The sequence below is a fragment of the Haliaeetus albicilla genome, chromosome 14 (genome assembly GCF_947461875.1).
Source record: "Haliaeetus albicilla chromosome 14, bHalAlb1.1, whole genome shotgun sequence".
Taxonomy (NCBI): Eukaryota; Metazoa; Chordata; class Aves; order Accipitriformes; family Accipitridae; genus Haliaeetus; species Haliaeetus albicilla.
Window position 1 is genome coordinate 34,219,914 of NC_091496.1, and position 22,339 is coordinate 34,242,252.

Below are 22,339 nucleotides of genomic sequence, written 5' to 3' on the forward strand. Positions count from 1 at the left end.
TTAATTAAGCATCCATATAACACGGAACTTAACCTTTTTTTTTTCTGTCTTGCACAGCTGCATAGCATGATATGCTTGAGATCGTCAGTAATGTTTTTTCCTTTGCATACCTTAATTAGGTATGTTGCTGAATGCTAGCATTCGCATTGACAAGGCGAAGTACAGCAATTGAGCAAGTCCTACCCAAATTTGTGGTGTGCAATGGTAATACAGAACTTTGAGGCACGTATTAAAAATTCTCAAGAGGAAAACATCTTGCAATTTATTGTAACCTAAGTAGTAAACATCTGAATGTGTTTTTACACAGGTAACAGTTAGGGCTTGCTACAGGTATATTTCAAACACCGCTGAATAAAAATGAACCTTTTACAAACCCACTGATCCAATATGTTTTCTTCAAAACAATATTAAGTGTGTGGCTATGAAAACAGAGTGAAACATAAAAAAATTTTCAAAAATCATTTACCACAGGGTAACATTTTTGTAACTAGAGGAAAACAAAAAATTATGTACATAAATACATATATTTTTATATATAGCAAATTACAGTTTCCTGCACTGAACATTTATCAAATACACAAGTACTGAACAATACTGGACAGGGTGCTTTGCCACACCTTGTTGTCTCCTTAAATTCCGATGAGAATGGAAGACAAGTTTCTATGGAGGATATAACTTGTTCAGTGATGCAAGCTCACACGAGAATTAAAAAAGTTAAGAAAACCAAAAAAACCCACAGCAGAAGTGCCTGACGTTTCCAGCACAGGCATCTTTAACAACAAAGCGCGAATGCTCAACTGTTCTTCAAGCACACGCCCTGGCACAGGGTCTGCGCCAATAGAGCTTTATTCGGTATGACAGCCGTCACCTGCCAAGGGCGATGAATTTGGGCAACAAATCTGATGCTCGGCTTTGTCCACTGGCTTGTCAAAGCCATCATCTTTCTGATGATAGACAGGTTGGTAGGGAGCAGTCACCTTTCAGATCCCCTACAGAAACTGTACCTTTTCTCTTGGACCTGGGCAGCCACTCCCATGAGCTTCAGATAGAAAACAAGGTACTAGCTGGTTTTCTGGCCATTAGTTTCCCAGGGCTCTGGGAACTGTGGTTATTAGTATAATGGGAGACACTGAAAAGGGTGACACCAAGCTATTTTTGAGGACTATGTACACAGTTGTTTTGGTTTTGAAAATAGAAAATTTCATTTCACCTGGCCAGAAATGCTAAGCTCAGGTTCCTAATGGATAAATAATGATCCTTAGTGAAAAGGATGACGTAGGCTCCACCGAGTTCTAGTGACCTTACCAGAAACTGTCTTCAAAATACTGCAGTTACTAGCTAGGAATAACAGTCCCATTTAGGTGTCCTTCAGAGCACAAAATGCAAATGTTTATGGTATAAAAAGCACTCGCTTGTCTCCACAGGTTAGTGATGTCTGGAGCTTGGGGGATTGTAAATCCAGTCCATTACAATAAGAGTCATACTCACAATCATGAAGATTATGCCAAGTATGAGAAAAATTAGAGCCTGCAATTGGAAAATGAGATTTTGTTAATAAAGCAAGTGACTGAACAGACTGGAGTTCACAGACTGTCCCACTGGAACCACATTTATCTAACACCCAGGGCCTGAGTTTGCGTCATTCTCCATGAGCTACGTGAATCAAAGTTAGGCCTGTGTGAATTTCAGTTGAAGAAAGCCAGGCTTTACAAGACTAGAGCTGAAAAAAGCCTACTTTGTTACTATGAAAAATAATACAAAATATAGCAGAGGAACAGTTTTTTCCTTTAAAATCTGACCAATTTTCAGTGAACAATCATTTTCTCTGATATCGAGAACAGCTTCATTTAATCCTTTTCATCCTTATTAGACAAAGAGGTAAGCCCATCTCTCTTCTCTGAAGGCATTTCTGTATATATTCAAGTGATTCAGATGTTTATAGTCACCCTTTGCTTTAGTGGGGCTTTAGTTTACCGTAATCTGTCCACACTTAACAATATTCTGCCTTGCAACACAAAGATGAATATTGTATGTGATCTCAGTGCAGGGTGTGAAATTCTAGATGTGCCTAACACACAGCAACATGAAGAATGAACAAAGAGACATGAACAAATATTCACAGTGTCTCTATAATAACAGCTCCAAAGTAATCGTCAGAAATCCTTTTATGATAACCTTTTTTTTTTTTTATACTTGCAGTATGTATCGGTTGAAGTTCCACTTCCTTGGTTTTGTGAACTTGTGTATAGATGTATATATGTACAGCTGTTTACATTATGTGCGTTCCTCAGTAACTTTTCTGATTAAACTTGCAAAGGACATCTCCTTGGTGATATTGTTAAATGTGCAGATAGCTATTGATGTTCAGGATGAAAGGTACTGCTGGGGCAGTCTGGCACGACGTATAAATTCGTGTTGTGTATAAATGATAGACCTTCATATAAGTCTCCTGCAGGTGTATGGATCTGTCTCAGTGGTGAACTCACTATGAGTTAATTATGTCTGCAACACAACTTCCTTCTTAACCTTGACCTCATGTCTTCCTCTTAATCCACAGCTGGCCTTCTAGCATGAACCAACGGCTCCTTATACGCTGTCTTGGAATTATTTATGCAAGTGCAGGTGTTAACTAGAGCTTAGATTGGATTAAATAAATGCCTTTTTTCTAGTGATTTAAGACACGCTTTAACCTAAGGCACTCGCTGCTGTGTATCAGTAGCAGTAGGGCACTAAAGGCTTTGACTTGTGAAGCCTGGCTCTCCACGCTAAGGCCAATCACACCACCCAACCTGTATTTGGCATGAGATACTACCATTTATAAGCAACTGTTGGCTGTTGCAAGTCAAAGGCCTGAGTATCTGTGACCAGCGGAAAGCACACACCCTCCCGTCCTTCCTTCTGCAATCACTGCCACCTCCCTTACCCCGATCTTCTGGGGAGACCTCAGGGGCTCCTTCTCAACGAGCCGCAGGTAGAAGGCAGCGGGGAGGATGAAAATCAGCATCGTAGCAGAAGAGGCACCTGGAAGAGAGAGCAGAGCTGAGTGTACCGGGCTGTCTGACGCATCAGCAACGCGGTGCACCTACAAAAGAGAGCGTGTGGGGAGGCGGCTGCTCTTCCAAGCCCAGATACACAAAGGGCTCTCTCTGCCGACAGCGTTCGTGCAGATCTCCAAACACTTCTTTGAGGGCTCGGGGCCCAACGAGGCGCTCGTTACCGAGAGCCCAACGTGGTGGCCCAGGTGTGAAAGGCAGGGAGGAGCAAACCAGCTGCCTGCGTGGAGTATGAAACCTGAAAAAGGCAGAACCCCCATGGAGGTGTCTTTCTTAAGGGTGTCTGTGTCCCTGAGTCCTCAGGCAGCTCAGAGCATGGAGGGTCTTCATGGTCCTCTTTGGTCAGAGGGCAAAACTGACCAAAAGAAAGAGGTAGGGGGAGAACTGTGAATGTCAAAAGAAATGCATCACTTTTCTCCATTTTCTAACAACATCACCGTTTGGAAGTCAATACATTTTGTCTAGGCTATAGGTGCTCGAAAACCAAAGGTGATTTCCCTCTCCTCCACATGCACTAAATGCCCTTGCTGTCAAAATGGGAATTCCTTACCAGATTTTATACTGGCATTATTCGATTCCTTGTGCCTCATGCAAGGTAGCAACAAAGCTGGGTAACGTTTAGCTTCGTCTGTCAGCTCTTCGGGAATTTTTGTGTCCCTTTTCACTTTAATCTGTGTTTATATTACTCCACTGTAGGACCCAAACTGCGACTGTCATTCAGTCCATGAATGTAAATATGTTGTGGAAAGGATTAACAGAGTAAAGAAAAAGTCTTTATGAAACCTACCAATAAATCCAAAGATGTCTTTAATAGTCGGGACAAAAATTACAAGCAGGTTATTAAAAGCAAGAATTACTGCTGCAATCAGGAAATGTCTTATCCAGCTGAACGGCCTTTTGGGAAACAGCAATGCACTGATAGATGAACGGATCTGTAAGATGAAAACCAGCAGAGAAAGTAAAACAGCAATTAATTTATCTTTGCTTTTCACTTTTTTAAATGTCTATGCTAGTTACTTTTGCTGTGAGAAATTCTGACTGAAGAAATGTGTTTTCAGTCTTTGATTCCCTTAATGTAATCTCACTCTGATGTAGGTTTTTGAGAACTGGGTTCACAGTTTAATGCAGAAACTCAAATATTTGCAGTGTAGAAGAAAGTCAAGTAAATAGGGTGTAAAATCAGGGACATGAAATCTGTTCAACTGAGAGATGCTTATATCAGCAAAAAAACCCCAAAGAAACCCCCACTACGAATACTAATCAGCGGGCAAAAAACGCACTGGTGAAATATGAGTTGCTGTATTCCTGAACCTGATCCCTCCAAAAATCCCACAGGAGTTCTGTCATTTACTTTTGTGAGAGAAAGAGCAAGCTGTTGTTTTACTTTCATTAAATATATATATCTCTCAAAATAAAAGCGTATATTTCAATGCCACTTGGAAATTATGATCCTAAAAGCTATTGCAGAGGATCCTTTTTGCTCCACTGACTTTCTCACATAACACAGAAAGAGTTTTTTTGCTTTTTCATCAGCAAAGATGGTAAGTAGGAAAAAGGTCAAGAGCAAATCCCTTTGGTGGCTGGAGACAGTGTTACTCCGAAGTACCGTGATTAACTTAAAAGATTTGAAAAGTACAAGTTGAACAAAAATGTTTTTACACTGTAAAAAGCTCCAACCCCACTTCTGTTTGGCTGTTTTAAAACAACAGACAACTGTTTCTGGATAAGTTTGGCAATTCAGTAAATGTTTGGGGTTCTGTCAGACTTGGAGCCCATCATTTGAAAACACAGCATGAATTTTGCATTTTATGCTTTTCAGGTTGATGTGAGCCAATATTAGGAAGAGGAGGCAGATTGCAAAAATTTTGTCCAGCCCCTGAGTTGATGTAAAACAGCTTTATTCCACCAAAGAACTGCTGCCTGCATTCTTGTTCACTTATTGTCAGCATCCTGTGCATTATTCCTGCTGTGACATAGTCCTTAAAATGAAGCTATCAAACTGAAGTTTTACAGTGACTAATGGTACATAGATCTATATAATTTTTTTTCAGCAATGCAATGATTTCTTTTTTTAAAAAAAAGTATAAAGTCTAACTACTTTAAGAAAATACATATCTGGTAGTTCATAAAAAAATAGTTGATACAAATATGCTGCTAATTTTGAGTAATTAGATCTGCTGAGCTGGCTGTCCTCACAGGCCGTGTCAAATTGTTTGATATGCTGGCTTACAAGGAAATGATATTTTCTCAGGAGTTCTTTTAACAGAGCAGTTAGTGCTGTGGTATGTAACTGCTAAGCCTTTGCACACTATTCAGATATAAAAATGATCATACAGAAAGTTAAAATGCAAAATGCTACATCTGACAGATAAGAGCCTTTTGCAATGCCCTTAGCTTGTTTTCCCATGAAGAGTGACCAGTTCTTTAAGACTCACTTAAGCATTTAGTCACTGGTTTAAACATGACATTTAAGGCAGAGCACCGGAGAGCTCTAAACTAGACAGACTGATCACTCTGGGTGCTTTATACCAGAACTTTTAATTTTTTTTGCAGACAACCTTGAGTGGTGATCGCTTCTCTTAGGTATTTGTCAGCAAGCCCGGAAACAGTACCTACGCAGAGCTCGTGTTTGCGTCCAGGACAACGGAGCAACAGGACCCCAGGGTCACTGCTCTCATCAGATGGGAACACGACGGCGTGACATGGATTGCTGGGAGCCCACCGGCAGCATGATGCTGGGCTTCCACGTGCCCTACAAATGGCACGCCGGCCTCCCCAGACTTAATGACTGGGATCAACTCTTTCCTGCCCTGCTGCGCAGCAGCTCAGGGAAGGCACGAGGGACCGTCCTGTGCATTCAGGAGCCTGGAGGTTTAGCTGTGTCTTTCTGCCCCCACTACTGTGGATATTGCGTTTTTTTCCCCTGTGAACAGCACCGAGAAGCTCCAAACTTTGCTCAGACATCTGGCTACGTGGCTGAGTCCTGACTGCCTCTGTTTTCTGGTACTTAGCTTCGTGCCCTGTCCGTAGAGTCGAGCATGTAAGATGTGCCTCTGCCCCTCCACCTTGGCATCCAGGTCTGGCAGTCCTGCACTGCACGTGGCCTGAGCTGCACGTGTCTGTCCTGAGTTTGGATGCTATAGCAGGTGCCTATAGTAGGAAATCTCATAAGTGGTTTCAGTATATCCCCAAGTCTTTGATACTTACACTGCTGCTCTGGTAAATATAGTACAGAGAGACACAGGGCAGTTGTTCCTGATTTATTTCTGATTTATTTATAAAGACTGATTTATTTCAGTCTTTCAAAGTTTGCAACCCTAACTGCCTAAGGTCCTTGCTCTGGTCAAACTGCGTATGAGAAAACAGACCCTCCCAAATAAAAACTCAGGCTTACTTCTCTTCGATGTTAAAGCCTGTCTGTGCTGAGCACATCCAGTCAGTGTATACTGGCTAGCCCTGATTTCAGCTTCAGCAGCTGGGTTACTTACGGGGAAAAGGACAAGGGGCACAGTCAGGGTTACAGCCACCAGCACTGCCAGGCGAACTGACAGCAAGAGGGTGTCGAAGGTGTACACTCTGGTGTACGTATGAAGTAGCTCATCTTCAACTTCTCCTACGAAAAGGAAACAGAAAGGAGTTAAGTCGCTTCAGCAATATCTGCACATGCAAAAGGATCTTTATACTGCAGCCAGATAAGATTAGCTTTGGCCCAGCTGCTGTCATCAGATACATGTTATGGGCTAGGCACAAAAGAGGAGTTTCCCCAGCACAACCGGTACAAGTCCATCATTCAGAGATGATGAGGGTAATACAGCACTGAGGTGATGCTTTGTACTCCAGTATCTCAAACGACTTTCTCAAAGTCATTAAGTGGATGCGGAACCTAAGGTAAAAATAATTTCTGCGATACAAAATAGGAAACAACTCACTGAACTGGGAACAGGTCCTTTCGACCTCCACCCAGGTGTCCCAGCTCTCAGACAGAGCCCTCTTGCCCCGGGGACAGAGAGCAGATTGTGCTGTGTCATTCACTTCTCTGCTGTAACGGAGGAACTAACGAGGTAAAAAGAGGTGGCGTTTGCATAAAACGGTGTGCTAATACAGGGGCTGCTCTGTTTACCTACCGGTTAGTCTAGCTCATCCATATTTTTTTTACACTAGAATGATTTGCACCTGTTTTTCAGCATAGGTGAAGCTGAATTAGTGGCATCAGAGCCAGGGTGGGTAGCACTTAATAGTGTCATGTAAAACTGTTGAACGCCAGAGTATTTTTAGCATGATCACTCTTGGCCTTTGCCAAGAGCCAAGTTTACAGCAGCTGGTTGTTCGAGTTCACAAACCCAAGAGATACACAACTGGTCCCCCTAGTAGGTGCCTCTGAGCCTCTCATGGGTGAGGAACTTGTGGCCTGACAGCTGGATAAGTCCCACCGCTTATTCAGGAGGTTACACACTGGGTATTATGTTTGAGTAATGCTTACATCTGGATTCGGACCCACAGAAAATACATGAACGCTTGTGCCTCAGTGTGATAGAACCACCTTCCCTGCTTTAAAATGAGAGGGGAAATTCTGCAGAGAACAAGGCTTTGACCTACCGTAGAAGGTAAGGTATCCAAAGAGGGCAGCCAGAAGATACATGATAAGCATGCCAGTGATGGAGATATTTGAGACATTCTGCATCCGCTTTCGGGAGCGACTGAAGTAGGAGAGAAAGAGAGTAACAGTGCTATTCTTGTAAAGCCTCTATTTGTTCAAGAAGTACTCTGAAGAGTCATAACTCTACTGACATCCCCTCGCTGGCTAGTAAGTTCAGAGCAACTATATTGGTTACACAGAGCTCTTCACTTGAAGCTTTGCAGCTCTGTGCAGACCGACACCGCAGACTTATAAAAGAAGTGTGTCGAAACTCCATTTCTACTGCTTACTTAATGACAACATATAAATGTGCCATGTTATTTTGTATATCATTATTTATATACTATCAATCTCAAATGGTGTATTTTAACTAAAAAATGGAGTGGCTAAAATTACAGGGCAGGTAATAATAATAGACAAGAGCTTTCAGTCAGCTCTATAAGAACATACCCTTATATCTAAAAAGGGCTGTTCTACAGGTTCAAGAACCTCCTGCAGGTCAAATCCTTTCTTTAGAAATCCTTTGGTTAAAGATTTGGTGTAAGAAAATCTTCAGCTTATAGGACCTGGAAGCTTGTTCCCAAGTCATCTGAGAATTTTTATTTCTTCTGAGGTTAAACCTGCTGAAATAGGAGGTAATGGGTCTTGGCCTCCTTGAGTTTTGCAGCACAACCTCCTGTAATGTAATTCCTGCTGTTGAACAAATGCATTTTCTTAGCCCTTCCCAACTGTCGACTCTGTGCTGATTTAAGCAAATGTATTTGATTTTTGATATTTGATAAGCAAAATGGGCTGGGTGAGAAGCCTATGTAAGACACCCAAACCAATGGCATCCCAAGAAACCTTAAGAGTAAGCAGCAGCTGACCCAGACACAGAACTTATTAAGATATTATTAGAAACCAGAATTATCTGTTTCAGTGCAACCAAGTTCCCCAGTATATTTCACATCATTTGAAGGACTGTCCAGATTTCTCCTTTCCTAAGTAAATATGGATCAATGTGGCTTTCTGAACAGTGGTTCTCTGTCACCAATACCTGACTATTAGGTCAAAGCAAAGCCAGTATCTGCTTACTATGAAAAGCAATAAATCATTAGCAGGTGGGTGTCTACACACCAGCAATCAAGGCAGAACATGTAGAAAGTGATCTCTAGCTATGGTTAACTGGAAGTATGGGACAAAATTTAAGAACCTTACTCTTTCAGTTCACTGTATATTGGTAGCACCTCAGGGTGGCATACGAATGCAAATGCCAGGATGGGTATTGCATAGGCAGTCTGTAAAATAAAGCTCCCATTAGTAAGAACGGTCACTGCTGTACCTCTGACTTTTGGCAGGCAGCAGTTTAGCTGTGGTACGAATGGCTAAAGACAAATTCTACAGAATCTCCCTTACCCGTGAGTTGAACACAAAGTATTTTGGCTGACACATGTCACTACTGTCACTGTGTGCTTCATATTCTACACCACTTTTGGGTGAGGTGTCTCTTGGATCCTCAAGGCCCGGCAAGTGCCCAGCTGTGTTGTCCATCATGAAATTCACACCAGAACCGAGAGACTCGTTTGGTAACATCACCAGGTGCATTGGCACTGTGTTGTTGGTGGCGGTCCAGTTTTCAACCCCGTGGTCCATGACGGGGAGAGGACAGGGTACTTGGAATTTCTTGAAGATTACCTACAAAAGAGTAGACAATGTCATCAGAAGAGTACCACCATAGGAGATTACACTTCCATCCAGGGTATGGCAACAGAAATATAAGCAGGCACACAGAAGAGAGAGGGGAAGGAGAGGGAGCAAGAAACCAAGTGCTACCACTTCTGCTTCTCCTGCAAATATTTGTTGTTACTCTGCCTCTGCTGTTGTCCTGCTCTATTTTTTGTTCTCGAGTGTTGTTTTTTAGGGTCATCTTTTTTATTCTGGCTTCATTCGGCAATGGGCTTGTTGATTTGGTTCACTTGCAGGTGCTATTCTAGCATCCACATTAAATTGTCATGGTAAGAAATATAACAGCGTTGCGCAGTTTACAGGCTCTGTATTTGCTTAGAGACAATACCCAAACAGTCACCTACCACACTGACAAAGAAAACCATACAGGTCAGCGAAAAACCACTCGTATAACCAAGATAACCTGTGCAGCAAGAAAAAAAACACAACAGTTCAGCTACATATAAATTCACAATCCTAATAGAAAAAAGAAATGAGGTTAAGTGGGGCATTAAGCTTACCTAAGCTCTTTAGAAGGGAGAGAGGAAGAATAATCCCAACTGTTACGAGTATTACGAGGTAGTTCCCATTTACATACCACTCCCTAAAAAGGAGGAATAAAAAAATAACAATCATTATCATTGACATCAAAGTGAAAAATTTTCATCTGAGGTTCAGGCTGGGCAAAGGTACCTACCCAGAACTCTCCTCAAGTTTCATAAATGCTCTGATCACTTCAGGAAGTTCATATTTAATAATAAAGAGGTAGCTTGACATTGCTGAAAAAAACAAACACACACCTTCAGAGAAAACAATGTAGTTCCAACAAAAATAATTTGTGTTAAAAAACATTAATGCTTTATGAAAAACATATTGTTTTGGGAAACCAGTTTTTGCTAAAATAGAGAAATGAGTTTTGTTTGAATAACAGTGTGACTAAATAGATAGTATGTTCCCTTGGTATTGTTATGAGCACATCCTGAATGACATCTAGCATTCAGTGTTAGAATACAATACAGTTATTACTGAATTAACAACATGCTCAAATCACTGTTCTGATGAAATTTACACTCTTAACTTTTCCTTTTGCTTTTTGGTTGTAAATGTTGTTTTTCCAATGGATAGTGTCCATCGACATTCTGTAGTAGCTTTAGTTGTTACTGCTTCTAAATCTCTTCATCTACCGTATCCTGTCTATTTTCAGCTTCTTTCTTCCAACGCTCTAGTCCATATATAAAAAACTAAAACTAGTTGTCAAGATTCCTGATGAAAAAGTGGACTTCTATACCTCTCATTTAAATGTACTGCCAGAAGCCATGCTTTTTACAGTTATTTTACACTGGCCACGGAGAGGTCTCTGGAGACCTATGGATCGACCTAGACAAGAGGATTAGAGGAACAGCTAATCTTCTCTAACAAGGAAGCATACTTCCTTCCTGAATTCAACCACTTTTGATATCCAGGCTTGAGTAAGGAATGGAAAACCATGGAAAAGGACCTTTTATGAACAAAATCAAAAAGTCTCTTGCAGTAGAGAGATGTGAACCACCTTTGCCTGAGTAGCAAAGTTGCTGTAAAAGGACAGTAACGATCTGTCAATGGAGATTTACAAAGCGTACCAAGTTCCAAGAGAGAGATCACAAAAAAATCTACATACATTTAATTGACCAGTGATGCATTTAATTTACATTTCAACTACCTCTCATTAAGACAACTGGAAAAAATTACAAACTCCCCTGAGTTTTCGGATCTGGTGTTCTCCAGTCTCTTAAAAGGCTTCTTCCAGGGTAGTAAAAGGAAATAAGCTTCGTTGCGTGAATGCACAGTCCCAACCTTACTACTTACATCGGTAAGTAAACAGTCTCCTGTTCCGAGGGGATGGAGGTTACTCAATAGATATTTCACAGGGAGTATCTTTGTGGATGAATATTTTCAACAATCACTCTGCAACACTCAACATCTTAGAGAGATGACAACCCAGCTGTCGTTTCAAGGAGAGGATTCAGCTGGAAAATGAACTACTGAAGAGCCATTCTTTTATGGAGAAATCAGAACTATGTGCTGTTCCTTTTAGGTCAGATTAATCTTTTCTAAGTTGAAACAGATGGTATCTAGTCTGAGCTGTACTCAGTGAAGAGAAACAGCCAACTCCTTGAGGACAGTCAGCCAAGCCATTTTAGCCATCACTGAAGGCTCTGCACTGGTCATGGAGAGATCCCAGGCAACTAGCTTTCACCAAACACTGAAGTGTCAGGTAGCTGAAACTAGGCAAGATGAATTCCTCCCGTCCTTCCTTATTACAATATAGTGTATACTGTACCTGGCTCATCTCTGGTGCCATTTAGACAGACAGAGGAGAGAAAGCATTTTTGTTCTGTAGAAAAGCATCAGAAGTTGGAAAACTTTTGCCCCTTACCTCCAATATTCTGCATTGTAACTGAAATGAAAACACCACACTTCCCAGGCCAGCCAAATGCCTTTTCTCCCAGCTTTTCATATATTAGTGATCCTGAAAAAAAACCGAACCAAAAGAGAAACATGGGCCACTGCATTGGACACTGTTGATAAATTGCATTCCAAGGTACAATACATGCAAGCATGCAGTAGGGAATATTAGTCAGTCACAGCCTGATCCTCATACCTCCTTCTTTTGATATCTTCAGTAAGAGGTGGACTGAGTAGAGCGACAGTACTGCTACGCTGAGCAGCAAAACTCTGCAAGACAAAGCAGAAATCAGAATCCTAAGCAGGACATCAGAGACACTCAGTTGATTTAAACACAGACTTCCTCACTCTCATGAAGTTCAATGTGTAAATGGTTTTCAGCAAGTTTGTGCTTTGGATTCCTGGTGCTAAATGCAGAGATAAATGTCAACTGTAGCTTACTTGTTAGTGCAGTTGCACCTTATACACTCCAAAAGCCCCTCAAGGCTTGTTTAAATCTGCATAAATGCCAGTTCTGTGTTTTTCCACGAGGACAGAATCTTACATCTTAACAAGACCCTAATAAAGTAAATGGATTTCTTTGCAAAAGTCAGGTCTTTGGTCTCTTAGCTTCTCACTGACCTCTCATTTTAATCTCTCTCCTTACTCAGAGCTATCAAAAAAACCCAAACCCCAAACCATGATTGCGACAACTTCACTGCCAGCTCTGGGCTAGTCACTACTTTCGAATTCTGCCATGCTATTGTGAAGTGGTGGAGTTTACCTTGAGATATACGCTTTGCAAAGTACATTAGAAATTTTGCATGGTGCTAATGCGTGGCATGACACTGGAAAAGCCTGCTCTTGGAGCACTTGCAGCTTACTCTTCTAGCCTAGTCTGCTTGAAGGTACCAGTGCCTGAATTCATTAATTCTGATTACTGCCATGTTGCTTCCACGTGACATTTGCATCCTATGTGATTTCAGTTATCTGCCTCTTGTGAACTGCTGGTGAAAAATGTAGCTTTGTATGACATTTTCAGGGCACAACACTGTGGGCAGCATATCTTATTACCATAACTGTCTTGTCATCAGCCTGCAAAAGTGTTGGTGCCGAAGGGGATGAGATGATAACATGACAGAGCTAGGAAACAGGGATGTGCCTCACTCTGTGGCTTGTGCCCACACCTTCCACTCCACTGAACACGTGGTTTGGTACAGATCCTGGAGACGCCGACAGCCAAGTTCGTAAATGAGTTATGGTCTAAGAGGAGACACAGGTCCTGGGGCCAGGTGATGGCCACCAGGCCGTCACGATTTTCACTGACGTTTCTTTCTCCAAGAGAGACAGACAGGGCTGCAGACTTGGTGTGAGCAGGGTCGTCTCTCATGCTGTGGTCTCATGCAGTATGGTAAGGGGGGATGGTGTCTGAGGTCGCAGTGTACCCTGCCAAGATGCCATCCTTCTTGATCAGGGGCACCCATGCAGCTGCTATTCAGAGACGTGGTCTCTGTGTCCTCACACGTGAGGTACGGTAAACCAAAGCCATCCTGGCTGCACTTGCTATATCATGCCAGGCAGCAGAAGTGATGCTCCCATGCCATTGCAAACATCCCCCGTGGGAGAGGAGGGTGTAATGGGAACTTCAGAACCCTCCTTTTGCCTTCACCCCGTGGAACACCTTCCAGCATGAGAGCACTTGGGCAACATGAGAACAGTAAATTACAAAAATTTAGACGATGCTGCCAGCATTGTCTAAATTAGAATTAATGTCCAGCAGTTTCCATTTAGTAGATGGGATTTTTCTGTCCCGCTAACACTAACGTCATGATCTGTGAAAACAGAGGAACCTCCAGCAAGTGGATGCATACCATGAGGGTAACAATATCCCCACACAGTTTTATACTTTTAAATAAAACTCCTTCCTCTACCAGAAGGGAGAATGTTCTCATGCAGAAAGTATGGAAGTTGGACAGAAAAGAAAATGAGCTGTGGGTGGAGACAACCTTTGTTTTTGCTGCTTAAGACTCCATAGGGTTGCTTTAGCATTATGCCCTGCTTTAGCACTCCCAACAGAGCTAATGTCATTAGGCTTATATCAGAATTTTTTAGCCACTTGTGTGAATGAACTTTAAAAACAAAGATATTACAAGTGTTGTGGTTTTTTTCCCCCTAAGTGAGGCTTGATGTATCACAGTTTTCTTTCCAGTGATAATTTATGGCCATACTAGTTAGTGCAAGTGCTCAGAGAAAGTTGGAGAAAAAAAAATCCTACATTTTTCAGACTCTAATGTAGTCAATTTTAGAACCAGCTTCCATTTCTGTTTCTGCAAATACTATGTCTAAACCGTTTGAGTGCAGGTGCTGGGAAGTACTTATCCAGGACTGCATTTGCATCTACAATTAATTTTCACTTAAAAATTCTACTGGCAAAACAGGAGGTGTTTCTTAGCAACTAGAAGCTACATGTAGCATTTCAAATGCTGTTGCTGTCCTAGTTACACAATCTCCAGAAGAAAGAAGCCATATAAAGATAGCCATGCAACCTGATTTAAAGGCTTGTTAGATTTCAGTAATGTAAAACAACAGCCTATTGTCATACAGTACTGTCGTGTTTTATTCCAGTGTCATGGGGGATTAAAATTAAGGCTTCAGTTAAAATTAAAAATTAAAAAAAGAAAACCAACTTTTTTTTTTTGTACAGTCTGTCTCATTTTACAAGGTTAGCTATAGATTAAAAACCCTCACAAGGCTATCTGTTACTGCCTATCAAAACCCATTTTGTATACATACTGTATGTCAGCCACATACCATTGCTGTCATCTGTGCACATCGAGTACAAATAGACTTGAGGGAGCAACATTAAATCTGAATAAATCTGTGAATGCCTTTGCATTCAAAGCATGCTGCTATTTCAGACTTATAGTGAATATTGTTCTTCCATTTCTACATAGTGATTAGATAGTTGGGATGACGTAAATATATACTTTAAGGGTGATTTATTTCCCTTGTTGAACTCCCATACTGAACCACCAAGATTGCTGTTGTTATTTTAGGACCCGTATACTGTTCTTCCCCTCTGGTTTTTGACTGCACAGTATCAATTCACAGTTGTGTTCCTGATACAAAATAGGGCTAAAATAAAAAAAAAATGGTTTGTCAGCAGCAGAAGGTTCCTTGCGGTGCAGCTAAAATGTTTTCATTACAGATGATCTTACAAAACTTTTCAGCTAACAAAACAAGCTTAACGTACCTCTCTAATCACAAAAAACTTTAGCTCCAGCTCACTGCTTATATTCTATTTGCTTTTGTTTCTATGTACTTACACGAAAAGGATAATTCCCGTGTTGGCCATGGCATAGGAGAGCCCTAAGATGCCGCTGCCCATAATGGCATTGCTGAGGTTGAACGACGACATTCCAAAGGAAGCTCTGCCCCGGTGCTGTTGGGAGCAAGCACAGAAAATGGCAATGAATTTGCCTTTTACTGAGCAGAACAGACTAATTATCCTAATTGCTGGTTTTCCCTGTATTGCTCCCTTGATCCTTAAGAGGTGGAGCTTCATCAAGGTTCCTGAGCCCACAGGCGCTTGCCACCGTAAGGAGGGTTTTTTCCCCCAAAGCCAGCTGTGCTGGTAGGGGTTTGCCTCTTCCCACTCGCTCCGTGTCTCGGCGGGGAGGAGGGCTACGGGCGACTGAGGTGACATAGCCACAACTGGCTGGGCTGGCTAGCCTCTATAGGAATACATGCTGCTATCTAACAGATTTCCCAATTATTGTTTTAAAAAAAATTCAGGTGATTTTTAAAAATTAATCTAACTGATTACTGAATTTTTCTCCAAGCAGGACGTGCTTCTTTCCTTGGAGAATTAAAAGTGTGTCTGGGGGAGAAGACAGAAGCGCTGTGTGGCTCGGGCTGGAGGCAGGAGGGTGGAAGAGGACAAAAAACTGGGAAAGGGGAGGATGGTGTGTGAGGGAGTCACATCTGCCACCATGTGGAAAAGAAAGGGGGGGAATATGGCTCTTAATTTTAGCTTGCAACCACAAATAATATTTTTTGTTTGTATTGGATCAATCCTAATAAAACGTGTAAGATGAGCAATAAAATAACGCCTTTCTTTGCACCAAGTTCACGAAAACTTTGAATAAAGTGAAATCCTGAGCAGAGGCACCAACACGCACACCCCAGGAACCGGTGCTGTGCTTCCATTTGCACATGGAGTTGTCTAAAGAGTTGGAGGGGTGCTGAGCATGTAATGTTCAGCACTGTAAAGCTGAACATGAATGTCCTTTCTTTAAAGCAATGCGGCTGATGTGGATTCATTTACGCCGATGCTGGAAACAATATAAGCACGCAGGCACTAAGGCCCAGCTCTACCTTGATATAGGAGCAACAAAGTTCCCCTGGACCAAATCTGCTGTCAGAAAAATGGGTGCAGAGCCACCCTGGCTGAACATCTCGGGTGAGATAACGTGGGTGCTACTGATGTCCAACTATGATCTGAGGAATTTTTCTGATGACTTGTGAAGGAAAGACCCAGTTTTACTTGCAAGGCAACAGAAAGGGCTTGCTGTGCTAACTCTTAGAAAAATGTGTTTACTCTTCCAAAGCCAAGATATGCTGATCAAGCTCCAGAGTAACTTTGTTTACTGAGACTTTTGGAAAAAGATTTGGGTCAATAAGGTTTGCTTTGTAATTACTCTTAAAAATGAATAAAACTTACATATTCTTCATTAAATTCTTCCAATTTCTTTTTACCCAGATATCCATTTGTAAGAAACTTCTGACTTTCTGCATCATCGCTAGCAAATGGACTGAACACAAAGAAAAACAAGAAAATATTAGGTAAGGCTTATGACACACATTATGTTCAGGTAGTGCCTTTTGTCGTCAGTGGGAAACTTTCCTTTGACATTGCAATGAATATTTAAACATCCTTCAGAAAAAAACCCTCTTTTATCCTGTAAGATTCTCACATCCAATGGCATGCTTAATAGATCTTTGCTTTGCCTTGGAATTTAGTTTTAAACCCAGCAATCTTCGAATTGTATCTGATTGCAGATGTTGGAAAGCAGCAATTCCTTACTGCCAGCAGCACGCTAAAGCCGAGCGCGTTCTTCGCATCCGAGGAACAAAGCGCTTTGCGACTGCCCTGTTGGAGATACGTGCTGGGGGGGGTTTAGCAAGCTGAGAGCTGGAGGCAGACGGCTGGTTTTGAGATGTCTTTCTCAGGCCACCCCGGTGCTGGGACTATGGTGGGTCCTGCTGGAGATGCCTGAGGGTGGGCTGTCCCCGAGGGAGCACCGAGCTGCTGCCCTCTGTACCTCACCCTGGAACGCGTTCCCCCAGGTTGCCCCGAGAACGTATTAATTTACATGTGTACTATCGGACCGGAGTGGTTGGAAATTGCCAAGCGGGGGCTGGGAGCCTGCAGAGGTGACTCCAGGGGGTGGCCGGCAATTTGGGGAGGGGGGTCCTGGGCTGGACCTGCTGAACTGGGCACACCGTTCTCCAGGGCACGGAGCAGGGAGGGTTGGTGCTGTGGGAAAACGCTAGCTAAACAACCACACTAATTTCATTGTATTACCTAGGAAATGTTTTGAGTCCCAGATGCCATTAGTGAAGCTCGTTCTTTGATTACTGCTTTCTAGCCTTAACGGAACAGCCTTCCCATTTAAATGCTTACCTCCTAATTGCAGCCTTTTCTGAATCAACCAGCTCCGTGTAGTTGTCTTCGAGGCTTTCCCCACTGTTGCTCTGATCATCAAGTTCGATGTTGACTTTTTGCAGCTCCATGCGATCCATTAGAGTGGTCAGCGCTTTCCAGCACACACGCTCGTTTCTTCAGGGTAAACAGCACCGCGCCGTCTGCTTGCGGGTCCTCTCTACCATGCGGGGACTGCCAGAACACTCTGTTCTGCAAACAAAACACAACAGGACTTATTAGAGTTTTCCTCAAATTAGAGAAACCAGTGTGAATCGTTGGGTTTGTGTTTGTTCTTTGTAATAGCGTTAAGAGGGGAAACTGTTGCAGACTGGGAAAATTCTGGGCAAGCATAATGTCCCTTTATATGCCAGCACTTGGCCCTGCTGTCTCCCGTCAAATGGTAAAGAACGCAGGGGCCAACGGATGCACAGTGGATGTCCAGCATCTGGCAAAATTACAAAGCCGGCAGAAAAGAATTTCTTGAACTGCTGCTTTTGAATTTCTAGGGGATGGTGATGCAGAAGTGCTTGCTGTTAGAAATGAAGGGAGTGTATCAGGGTTTTCCTACTACTGCTTCAAAACATACATACTCTTAAGGGAAACGCTCAGTGTTTCGAGTCATTTGTTGTAAGATTAATGTTGTCACAGATTTAAATGTTTTGAAGATTTGTCCCTTTCACTGGGGTCTGACAGAGGTGAGCATCTCTGTATGATCACTTCTTTGATAATTAGGATGTGCAATTCTGATACAGCAGTTTGTGGTTTTCAGTATATCTGAAATTTCAGTATATTCTTACTTGTCCCATGACTAGAAGCTCTGTCTCATGCAGGATTATTACATGGATATAAGACTGACTATCTTCACCCTTGTTAGAAAAATTGCTGCCTTTTAAAAATCATATGAATAAATGCTCAACCCTCTATTTCTATATGGACCAAAGGAAACTATACAAACCACATTTACAAAGACGACTTCACCTGCGGGACTTCAGCAGCTTTATGTTACAGTCTCATCTGCAGATACACATTTACATTCACTTGCTCATTCCCACATTCAAGAGGAAAACACTGTGCAAGAAATGTTACAGTTTCACAATACTTTTCACTTCCCAAAGGTATTCCTTGACGCATTTTATATTTCCATTTCAGAGCTGAGGAGACAAAGGGGCACATGGGATAAGGGAGCGAGCACAGAGCAGATAGCACACTGCTGGCACACCTGGGGCCAGAACTGCAGACTCTGGGCACTCTACCTCCTACCTTGGAATCAGGCAGACTGGCTGGATCCATTACATTTTTCATAAATATCACACATTAAATGCAGCCCAGTGCTGCGTAATAACAATATCAGAAAACACTGCAGCAAATAATTTCTATGTCTGCCTCTTTGTAACACTAAACCTGCAATTATTTAATAGCCTTTTTCCTGGTTTTGCATTTATGGATGTGTAGGTCCTCGCTTGATGACCAGACCTTCACTATCCTCTGCTAGTGATCACATGCAGTTCTTAAGAACGCCTACGAATGTATTTGTAGTGGCAAAATGTTAGAGCTCATGTGTTAAAAATGTAAATGCAAACTTTAAATACCAATCCTGGAGGCTAAAACTGACTCCGGGCCAGAAATCAAAGTTAGCCTCCTCGCTTCTTACTAAAAACATTCACCCAGACCAGACAACTGAAAAGGAGAAACAATATCAGAGTGCATTAGGAGATTTCCTACCAGAGAAAGCGGCTGGGTTTACTCCTTTCTGCTGCCGCGCAGGGAGTGTGCGTGAGGGGACGAGTGATTCGGGCATCAGGGCAGAGCTGCCGGCACACGCATTCCAGTGGCCGGGGGATTCTGCCCGCTCAGGTTATGAATAACTCCGGGAGACAAAAAAAAAAAAAAAATAAAAAAAACCCAACAGAGCCCTCCCAACTGCGGTTTCATTCACAGAACCATCTTCAAACGCAGGCGCTGCCCTGTCTGAGCAACAAAGTCCTTCCAATTCCTATTGCTTATTTTTAATCTGTGGTGTAAAGGTCAGGCAGACAAATCTGACTGCGCTTAGCCCTGTTCTGGTAGAGGGTAAAATCTCCCCCATGCGCACTGCCTAACTGCTTGTCGGAGAAACGTCTTTTCCAGAAGTGGCCGTCCAAAAAATACAGATCTTCAAAGAGTTGGGAAACAGAGGAAAAGTAAGCAAAAAAGTTGCCAGGAGTTAGGTTACACAGAGATTAGGCTGAGGAGGAAAGTCTGTGCAGCACAGCAAACACACTTTGGAAAGGGGAGCAAAAATTGGCTGGAAATACATGTTACAGCATAAGAATCATCTGGGCATTGTCCTGTCAAACATTTACACAAGTAATCTGATTTATGGGCGTCATCTCAAGAGGCTGTGGAATTCCTGCATAGAGCAGTGATTTTTGATTTTTTTTTTTTTTTTTAAATCTATGAATTCCTAAAAGTCTTCTGGTGAAGGTACAAAGCCTCAGGTGGCAAAATTAAATCTGCTGAGAACCCAGTTTCTTGCAGTTGTCACTTTTTGGGGAGCAGTTGGTAGAGCTCAAGGGGTCTGCAAACCATGAGCTTGAAAGCCATTGGCATAAACGCGGGCAGGACGAGCCCCATGAACCAGGCTTGGTGTTAGATTTGAATCCCGCAAACACTAACGACTGTAATTACAACCAACGGTGCCTTTGGACTTCAGTAGGACTTGGCAGAGCTGGTCCTTGGTGGCAAATCTGTCTCTTCAGGTTCCTACCACCGCTGGTACTGACAGGTTTGGAGGGATGTTGAGGTACCGGTTGCGCCTGCTCCCCATCAGTAACGTAGAAGGGGCAGAGCTGCCATCCCTCCACCTGGGGAAGAAACGGCGTAGCCCCGCGCCTCTCGGGTCGCTGCTCCACCTGCGAGATATTATTTAGCAAAAAGGGGGGGGGATGCGCTGGCTGGCTCTGTTTAAAACAAAATGGTGGCTACGGCTGCGCGCCGTACGGTGGCCAAGCCCGGTGCCAGGGCTGGTGGACGGGCGCTGGGTTGCAGCCCCGTTCATGCTCCTGGGTGATGGCCAGGACAGCGGTGGCGTGACAGAGGACGGCCACCAAGGTCAGGCAGGCCTGGGCCCTGCCAGAAGCCCAGCACATGATATCGGAGGAGAAAAGCCAAAGTTCATCTGTTTCAGCTTCCCTGGGATTTAATGCTTTCTGCTTCGGAGTTCTGAATTTTGTGCCTAAGCCCTGTTTTCGGCACCCAAACCCATCGTGACTTGCCCAGCTTCCTTTCCCTAGAGAGGAATTTCGTAAGTTTGGAAGTAACCAAAAAGCTCTCCACTTCTTTTTCCTTCCCTTTATTTAAAATCAATAATTTTTCCCCTTACGTTTACATACAAGAAAAATCTCTTAGCTCTACAGAGTTCCTTAAACATGGCTTCAATACGGCGATGGTTTTGCTGCCACCTGTGGCATTTGGCTGAAGAGAAGATTTTTCTTGAAGTATGGCATTAAAATGGAAATGCTGGTTGAAAAGAGATTCACCTATTATTAGAGGGAAGGTATTTATCCCTCTAAAACTGTTTTTCTCTTCAAGTATGGGGTACTGCTCTGCCTCATTTATTAAGTAACGGTTTTCGGCAATGATTCAGAAAATGATGAAATTTTTGGCATCTGATCTCACAACGTTATTGATCTCTGTCCAGTCTGCAGTTAGGACATTAAGAGAATGGACAACCATCGGGCAAATAATGCCAGGTCACAGATATGACTAACATTTTCATGGCTTTTGCAGTATCCAAATTTGTAAGCTCCACCATGGTATCTGGTTTAGCAGATTTTGCCAGATTCTTCATCTGCATGACAGCGAGTTTATAATATTACTGTCTGCGCAGCTATTTCAAAATGAAATAAGTGTTGTCACTGTGAAATAAACAATTAAAATGCAAAGCCTGCTTTCACAAATTCATTTATTTACAGAAGTGTTAGCCAAGTAAATCAAGAGCCTTGAAAAAAATTCTCAGAAGTTAGCCAAGGGCTGCAAAGGAAAGCAGGCATTCGTTTCTTAATTGCCTGGTCAATTTTAAACACCTTTTGCTCTTTCTTTTGTTGCTTAAGGTTTGATTTGCTGTACAAATAAAAAAAACCCCAACAACTAAATTTCATTCCTGAAGAAATACCAAAGACATTTGCCAACATAAATTACCACGTCAGTAAATCTTAAGGATCCCATCCTTCACATTGCACTTATATTTACAGATTAATTACATTTTTAATTCTCAATTTTAAAAGATGTGGCCAGGGTCTAAAATACATTGATCAAACATTGTAAAGAAAAAAAAGTTTAAGGTTTACCTCCGAGTCAAGCAGGTTTTCTTGCTCGCTTGCTAAGCAGGTTATATCTTTTAGGAATTTCACCTGTAATGAAAAGTTTGCTCATGTGCAACCTAGAGCAGTTGGACAGTGATTTAAAGACAAATGGGAGTGTATCAGATGAACCAATCAACAGCTGCTACACCCCAACAACTCCCTTTGACAAACTTGCGTCAGCTCTTTTTAAAAAAAAGGGCAAAAAAAAAGAAGAAAGGTAAATCAGTTTATTGGAGCACACTGAGGGCAAACATCTCAGTTACCAGAGCTATTTGCTCTCTGAGCTTAGCACTATTACAAAATGCATATCCGCAGAACGCTTCACCCAGGCTCGATCATGCTTTCATTTGATAGTCTTGATTTGTGAACGATGCGTGTGCATTAAACTTGCAGTAGCACAGTAGTAATAAGCCTGGAAAATAGGATCTGGGAGAAATAAATAAGGGCTCCCACACTGCCCTTATTTGTGCGA

General features: G+C 42.4%; 1 protein-coding gene across 3 annotated transcripts; it reads right to left on the reverse strand.

The window, feature by feature from the left end:
• Positions 1 to 229: 229 nt before the first annotated feature.
• Positions 230 to 21,990, reverse strand: SLC38A4 (solute carrier family 38 member 4). Of its 3 annotated transcripts, XM_069802246.1 has the most exons (17): positions 21,853 to 21,990; positions 18,480 to 18,592; positions 17,504 to 17,734; positions 16,541 to 16,631; positions 15,144 to 15,259; positions 12,035 to 12,108; positions 11,810 to 11,902; positions 10,091 to 10,172; positions 9,915 to 9,997; positions 9,759 to 9,817; positions 9,085 to 9,363; positions 8,887 to 8,966; positions 7,650 to 7,750; positions 6,542 to 6,666; positions 3,841 to 3,985; positions 2,924 to 3,021; positions 230 to 1,527 (listed from the first exon to the last, which is right to left on the reverse strand). In XM_069802246.1, the coding sequence occupies exons 3-17, from the start codon at positions 17,620 to 17,622 to the stop codon at positions 1,426 to 1,428; spliced, it is 1,647 nt and encodes a 548-aa protein (XP_069658347.1). In that variant the 5' UTR covers positions 17,623 to 17,734; positions 18,480 to 18,592; positions 21,853 to 21,990; the 3' UTR covers positions 230 to 1,425. The 3 variants fall into 3 exon arrangements, with proteins under 3 accessions (XP_069658347.1, XP_009923268.1, XP_069658346.1); XM_009924966.2 differs by lacking the exon at positions 18,480 to 18,592 and having other exon boundaries at positions 21,853 to 21,987; XM_069802245.1 differs by lacking the exons at positions 18,480 to 18,592; positions 21,853 to 21,990 and adding an exon at positions 19,247 to 20,369.
• Positions 21,991 to 22,339: the final 349 nt, after the last annotated feature.